The 8,591-nt window shown below is 31.4% G+C and overlaps 1 protein-coding gene across 2 annotated transcripts in view; it reads right to left on the bottom strand.

Moving 5' to 3' along the window:
* Positions 1-8,401: 8,401 nt before the first annotated feature.
* The window catches only part of LOC108746509, a 2,357-nt gene continuing 2,167 nt past the window's right edge, over positions 8,402-8,591 (bottom strand). Inside the window, exon 2 of one of the 2 annotated variants that reach the window (XM_018483326.1) lies at positions 8,402-8,475. In XM_018483326.1, the coding sequence (XP_018338828.1) occupies positions 8,421-8,475 (55 nt within the window). In that variant the 3' untranslated portion in view covers positions 8,402-8,420. The remainder of the gene's footprint in view (positions 8,476-8,591) is intronic. The other variant, XM_018483325.1, reaches the window with a different exon arrangement.

Genomic DNA, 8,591 nt, shown 5'->3' on the forward strand with positions numbered 1-8,591 from the left:
TGATACCATCGCGTTGGCGAACAGCAACTGAAGAAGGAGAAGTCTTTTAAATCAGCTGTACACACACGACAAGAAACGGGAATAAAGCGAGAAGTGTCCCTCACATGAGTAAAAGCGCTCTCGGTACGGTGAACGATTACTTTTACGCTAGGCGTATATCCGTTCTCGAGGTTGTCCCCTGCAGTGTGCCTTCCCTACCTTCAATTTTATCTTCGATTTCTATTATCGTTCGTATTGAGAAGTTTTTTTCTTTAGTGCATTTCTCTCACTTTTTATTAATGACAAATAAGTTGTACTTCACGCGTTCTTAATTCTTATAGATTAAAATATTCCTAAGTAGGATACATAATATCATAATACAAGGATATTATCATGACCTTATTTGTCTCTTATAAGTTCATTTTTAAGTGACAAATGATATCATGATGACATTTTATATCGTTTTTATGACTTAATTAATGTATATAATTGAAACTGTGTTTTATCTGGGTTATTTCGGTAAAAATCGAGCCTTAGGAATATCTGAACACTGGGTGATGTCTTTCGGTTATTGAGAAACTAACGAATAACATTGATTGAGAAAGAGGAGAGACGAAAAGAATCGATCGATTTTAACAACTACGCGATTATACTTGCAAATTGCTATTTGCAATTGTCCTTTCATTAATGCCGGTATCGTCGACATCTGTTAAGTCTAATATATTCTTTTCTATATATAGAAAACCTTTTTTATGACAGAGTTTGATTTAAAGTATCTTATAGAGAGTAATTTTACAAAATTTTGGTTTCAGAGTATCTGTACTTAGAAAGTACAGATTTAATTTCTGTAATAGAAGATACAAATGAAATACATAAAAATGCTGAATGAAGAAAGAAATAAGATATAACGTTATATAATAAAAGTATACAAAAAAATTTTTATTGTATCAATAACAATAAAAGAAGTTAATTAAATTATTCACTTAAAATCTTGTTTCCTTTCACTGCAGAGCATTAACGTTAGCCAAATACATACACGCCCTATATATGACATTTGCAGCGAAAGGACTGATAGAAGAGGAATGCAAAGCTTTAGAAAAAAATGACAAAAAAAAGAAAAATCCAAAAAGGTTTCAATATAGTACATACTTGGGTTGCTTTGTGAGAAACGAAATGAAAGGCGCAGTAAGACAGAACACTACAAGAGAGAACATTTTAAAAAGCACATTCCATAACAATATGTCCAAATGACGTCGCGTTTGTCATACATGGACTTACTTAAGTATGTCATTCAAGATAACAATAGACATCTTTCATATGTACGCAATGTACTATTCAAGACGTCAAATAGGCGTTAGTACATCCAACCCTCAATAGCATAGAGAATTAATTCTAAAATATTCTTTCCTTATATATAAATTTTTTAGAAAAAGGGAAGGACATTGAACAGTAGCGACAGGCGATACAATTCGATTAGCAGCATCGATATTTTTTATCTTAAATATCGATACCCCAACAGCTTAAAATATTGCAGCAATCTGCAGTAATATTATAATAGTACACAATATTATAAAAATTGCAGCAATATTATTGAAATTTTAATATTTTATTGGGAATATTGCAGCAATATTGTGTAATATTATAATTTTAATATTTGTAAGGAATATTGCAATATATTAAAGAACTGGAAAGGATACGGGCAGTAGAAGTCAAACGCAAAAGACGTCGCGCAAATAATATATCTATGAAGTGAAACTTCTTTATGCAATATATTGTTACGATATTATAATTCAACATGTAAGTACACGGCCCTTCGAAATGGATGCGCTTATCGTAAGAAGAAAACGCGTTCAAGAATCCTATAATGAACATTAAAGGCGAAAAATCGACATTTTTGTAAAAAATCGTTTTTTTTCTTTTTGCATAACAATACTTGTATCGATACATGTACCATACAATGGGTCAGAAAAGTTGCAACAATTTTTTTTCGATATGCTTCGGAATGCAGTCTGCTCACCAGAGTAATTGATACATACTTATGGTTTAACCGCTCTGAGCAAGACTGAATTCTGAAACATATAAAAAAAAGTGCAACCTTTTTGTGATCCACTGCCATTAGTATAAATAAAATTCCGATATTTATGCATCAATAGTGTTAATATCGACACTTTTACTTTGATACTCAATATTAAAACTATACAGCAAAGCATAACTGTAATATAACTTAGAGAACACAATATTATATTTCATGATTATGGAAATGATATGTAAGTGTCGCATAACTTTGAGAATGCTTTAGAAAAACAAAATTATATTTCTTCGTTATGTTATATAATTATAACAATTATTTTAAAATGTAATCTAACACATATCCCGAAATAGCACACAAAAATATTACGCACTTCGTATTTAAAATTAAAAAATTGTAAATTTTTTGTTCTTTATAATTCAAATAATAACATTCATTATCAATGTTGTATTTGAAATACAAAATACAAAATATTTTTAGTCTTTCGTTATTAATATTAAAATATAAAATACTTTTATATGCTCCCATGAGATACAATATATTATACATTATTTCCTCCGTTAAAATGCATAATACAAAATACATTTGTCTCACAACTGTTCTTCAAATAAAAGTATTTCAAATATAGCCAGCCCTATCTATACAGAATCCCATTTTAAAGAGCTAAAACATCTCAGAAACACTGCGTTAAATCAAAAAATGTTTCAGACAAAAATTTTTTTTATGTAAAAATGAATTTGTAATGCAAAAATGAAAATAAGAGGAACAATCTCCAATGGCCTTAATCTTAATAAATAGGATAAAATCACTAGATATCAGTCATCAAACATTACTTCCGGATCACATTTTATATTTAAATAATTATAGTATTTTTCATTAAATAGTACATATAAAATTCTTTAGCATTTGTTTTATCTTTTTTAAGTGTCAATTGAATTTGATTATTAGGAAGAGCACTATACATTTTATTGATATTGTTAACTAATTAAATATGCGAAGTTAATTAACATATGTATTTTTAAAAATTCATTCAAGGTTAACATACGCTCTCAAGACATAGTTATAATCACATCGCATTATAACGGATCATCGTTATACTGAGTACAATTTAAATGATTGAATTCTTGTTTGGTTATCCAATTAAATACAGACGATAATGAAGTTCTTAATTTTGGACAGCCTAACGATGATCCACTGACAGCATTCGCCTATTGTTTTACAACGTATCAAGTCCGATAATTTCATTTTGTTATACTGAAGAGGACCTAATCTTATGGTCAAAACGTCAATAATTGATGATTAACATATGGTATATATTATTTTTTATTAACACGTACAACTGTGTCGGCTCTCATTAGCTTTACACTCCTTTATTGATTTAATCTTTAGAGTCATTTTCAATTTTAATTATTAATATACGAGGGGGGACCTATAAGTTCCGGGAATTACGCTGTGGTGGGGAGGGAGAGTGGGGGAACCTATTGTTTGACCACATGTCCGTTAGTGTCACGCCACCTGCGTCAGTGTGCGAAGTTGTGTAGCTGTGAGTGCATCGGTTCGCCTGTGAGATTTTTTTTAGTAAAACAACTTTTTACATTTCGGCGAAAACTGGTTCTTCCATCATGACAACGCGCTGGCCCACACCGCCCTTTCCGTGAAGCAATTTTTGACCAAAAACGCCATGACACCAATTGTCCACCCCCCATACTCACCGGATCTAGCCCCCTGTGACTTCTTTTTGTTCCCCAAATTCAAAAGGAATATGAAAGGAAAGCGTTTTGCCACTGTGGAGGAGGTGAAACAAAAATCGCTGGAAGGCTTAAAGGACATCCCGATGAGTGAATTTAAAAACTGTTTTGAACAATGGAAGAATCGTTTGGAGAAGTGCGTTGTGGTCAATGGCGAATACTTTGAAGGTGATTAAAATTTGGTGTTAAAATATTGAGAAATAAAGAAGTTATGACGAAATTCCCGTTTTTTTTGGGTCCCCCCTCGTATGTCTCTTTAAAAATTTATTCAAAGTAATATAAAAGTAAATAATATAAGAATTACCTTTTATAATAAAACTTACAAAAGAAATTTTACAACTATCCGAAACCGATTTGATTTTCCATGAAATATGTTGTTAAACACAAAAACCTAAGAGATATGTATTTTTTTATACATGCCTTAACTCATGTCATTTTAAGGGGTAAAACATTTTGAAAAAAAACCGGTATTTTTCTTTTGAGGCGAATATCATCGGGAGTTATAAAAGAAAAAAATTTTTTTAAACAAAAGTTGTACGTTTTCAAGAGTACTTTAAAGTTATAAAGAAAAAAAACTTTTTTATTTTTTTGTTTATATATAACAAAATATCCCCATTGCCCATAATTTTCTTAAAAATTTTCAATTTTTTTTACCAAATTAAAGATTATTTTTTTACGAATTCAACTATGTATAATAAAGTTATATTATCATTTTCACGAATTATCATTTATACGACATATCATTTTCGAGAATTAATTATACGCTTCCGTATATACGCTAACCATGCTCATATGCGTAAATAATTGTCGTCAGAACAATAGAATACATAAATCAATAAACATGGAAATTGACATGATTGATATTTGTAACATTACAAATTATAAATAATGTTAAGAATTATAATAATTTATATAATAATTCCTATACGGTTACCGTATATTACAAATATAATATGTTGACGACATCCTTTTGCTCTAAATGAATATTTGAATAATATTTTGACTGTTTTTAACTCCTTACATACACGATTACAATTTACCATGGAAGTTAGCAATGTCAATTCCATTAGATTTTTAGATATAACTTTAATTGTAGACAACAATAAGAATTTTTGACCAATATCGTAAACTAACATTCTCGAATTTTTAAATTTAATCTAACCATCCGGTTTGTCACAAAAGAGGAATAGTGTATGGTATGGTTGATAGAATAGTTCTTTTGTCCCATTCATGTTACCACCGAAAAAATTTATTGGAGTCTGTTCACATTTCATTAGATAATGGTTACCTACTTCCTTTCATTTTTTTTATTAGCTATTAGAACGAGATTAAAATTTCATTTTTATAATTCTGAAAATCCTATCACTAAAAAAATTGAGTAAAAAATTGAATATTAAGGACAAATATTTTACAGTCCCTTATATAAGATCCGTTTCTGAAAGTTTATTTCCAGTAACATCAACTATAAACTTAAAATCAACCTTTACGATTCCAACACTTTGCAAAACTTTATTAGAGTGGGTAAAGATGTTTTGGATTCTTCAACATTTCATGCCTGGATTGCGATGCGAGTTACCAGGTGTACAAGTATGAAATGCGGATTTGAGAAAACAGATGGCGCATCAATGCAGTGTGTGGTATAAAGATTTGACTGTTATGCCATTTTGAAGTGCCATCAACAAGTGTCAGACGCGCACGAGTGATAAATTGAAAAAGTGTTTGCATAGTGTTGTGTTGCTGTGTTCGATATGTCGAAATTTATACCAAACAAAGAGCATTCGCGGACAGCATTAATTTTTTGTTTTCATTTGAAGAAAACTGCTGCTGAATCATACCGATTACTTCGAGAAGCTTATGGTGAACATGCTCCATCGCAAGATAGTGAACGATGGTTTCGGCGTTTTAAAAGTGGTGACTTCGATGTTGCAGACAAGGAACACGGAAAACCGCCAAAAAGGTACGAAGATGTGGAATTGCAAGCATTGTTGGACGAAGATGATTCACAAACACAAAAACAACTCGCAGAGCAATTGAGCGTTAGTCAACAAGCTGTTTCCAATCGCCTACGAGAGATGGGAAAGATTCAGAAGACCGGAAGATGGGTACCGCATGAGTTGGACGGCAGGCAGATGGAGAGGCGCAAAAACACATGTGAAATTTTGCTTGCACGATACAAAAGGAAGTCGTTTTTGCATCGTATCGTTAGTGGGGATGAAAAGTGGATTTATTTTGAGAATCCCAAGCGCAAAAAATCATGGGTAGACCCAGGCGCACCATCCACATCGACCGCAAGACCGAATCGCTTTGGCAGAAAGACGATGCTCTGTGTTTGATGGGACCTGAAGGGTGTGGTCTATTATGAGCTGTTAAAACCTGATGAAACGGTTAATGCTGGACGCTACCAACAACAATTGATCGATTTGAACCGTTCGCTGCTTGAAAAAAGACCAGAATACCAAAAGAGACAACACAAAGTCATTTTTCTTCATGACAATGCTCCATCACATACGGTAAAACCGGTTCGCGACACGTTGGAAGCACTCAGCTGGGAAGTTCTACCCCATGCGGCTTACTCACCAGACTTGACTCCTTCCGATTACCACTTGTTTGTATCGATGGGTCATGCACTTGCTGAGCAGCGCTTTGGTTCGTACGAAGATGTGAAAAAATGGCTCGATGAATGGTTCGCGGCAAAGGGGGAAGATTTTTAGTGGCGTGGTATCCACAAATTGCCCGAAAGATGAGAAAAATGTGTAACTAGCAATGGAGCATACTTTGAATAAAGATCTTTTTATCATTCTTCCGAATTTAACGTGTTTTTTTTTTGAAAAAAATCCGCATTTCATACTTGTACACCTGGTATGTATGTTGGCCAAACGAAAAGACGGTTGTATACAAGAGTGCAGGAGTACTCTTCTGACATTAACAAAAAAACAGGATCTCTTTCCGTCATTTCAGACCATCGCATTAAATTCACTCATAATTTTGATTGGAAAGATATGAAAATATTAGATATTAAACCATTGTATAATAAAAAGTTAATACCTGAAATGCATATTAAAAAACAATATCAAGGTTTAAATAGACAAACTGATACCGAATCTCTATCCGACAGTTATTTGCCAATACTCCAGTCTCTATTCCCTTCCTAATATTTTCTAGGTATTTGTTCTCACTTTCTTACCTCTAAGTGTCACAGGATGTCAAATTAGATTTGTCATTACTATAATGAGAAGAGTTCTGGATCTCAAAACATTTTTTAATGTTATCGTATTTAAATGTTTATTCTTAGATATTGTACTATCAGTTAACAGGTTCTTTTTATTTATTTTTTTTTTATTTTTACTTTTAATAATCCGATTTGTATATTTACCGATTTGTATATTTGTTCTGGTACTTAATTTTTTTATAAACTTTTATCTTAAGGCATTTTATACATACACAAAAATTGTTAATTTTATTTATGCATTTTACTTTTCATCATTAGACACTTTTTATTTGTATATCCGTATCATCATAATGGAAATTATGGTGTCTGAGTTGAGAAATTTTGATAACTTGCAACTAGTTTTTGTAAAAAAATTTTTATTTATACAATCGTGCAAATTATATTTTAGACAATATTTAAAATTGGTCATTGTCAGATTGAGAATGCAAGTCAAAACCGACTGCGTCTTTAAAGTCATTCTATAAGAGAACCGTTGGATAACCACCAAGTGCCGTAACGTATCTACATTTTGTCTAAATTTTCATCATCTATTTCTTCACATTTATATATTAATTAATGCTCATAACCATCTATAACGAAATTGTACATACACGATGATGAATTTATATTTTATTATTGTACTTTTACCATTTAAATCAGCATATGTATTGACAAGTTATTGTTTTTCAAATGAGCCGTTGATTTCAAATTGTATTTAATTTAAATATTGAAAATAATCCAGTAGGGGTCGAAACGTTTGTATAATAAACTTATATTTTTTTTAGTTGATCTAGCATTAAGATCTAGCTTTGCCCACGTTTTATTTTTAATATAATAATTTTTATTATTTCTCCTTAAAGTGAGTAAAATTTTTTTATTTATCTCTGTATATATTACTCCCTTATAACATCTTAAGATTATTCTCTTACAGTTATTTTTACGTTTTAATATCTTATTTATTTGTCGTTTACGTAATAATTTCTAAACGTACTTAATAATGAAATAATTTTTAAATGTGTATACAGTAAATTTATATTTTGTATCATCTCCTCATTATTACTCATTACAATAATTATACTCGATGAAAAAATGTTTTAAACATAATGGCTTCTTGCATCATGAACATTTTATTACAGCTATATTACTGCATCCTTTGATATCACATGTTGTTGAACTTTTGTCAAAACTAAATTCTACTGGATTTTCAAATTTTTCTGGTCTTTCGTTTGTATAATTACTTTTAAACCATGAATATTTAAATAAGTTGTGATATCGCGGGGATGACAATTGATTATGTATCAAAAATTGTAATTTTATTATATTATTTCATTTATGTATATTAATACAGGGTGCGGCAGAGAAACTTACTTTTTTTAAAGGTTAATAAAAACGAAACTATTGCAGATATCGGTATAATTCTTTTTTCCTCTTATAGATCACCTCATCAAATTTTTTTTCATGCACTTTTGAAAATTACATCTATCAAATGACGGCCGCCGTTGTCTATGCACTTGTTACGTCCAAACTCCGCGCGCATGCGGAGTTGAGGGGGTGAACGTAACGAGGAACCGAATTGTTAGACCGATTTGGTCGCGTCCGGGCTCCGGACCGCAAGGGAGCCGTGGGG

Source organism: Trachymyrmex septentrionalis, unplaced genomic scaffold (assembly GCF_001594115.1).
Source record: "Trachymyrmex septentrionalis isolate Tsep2-gDNA-1 unplaced genomic scaffold, Tsep1.0 scaffold175, whole genome shotgun sequence".
NCBI lineage: Eukaryota > Metazoa > Arthropoda > Insecta > Hymenoptera > Formicidae > Trachymyrmex > Trachymyrmex septentrionalis.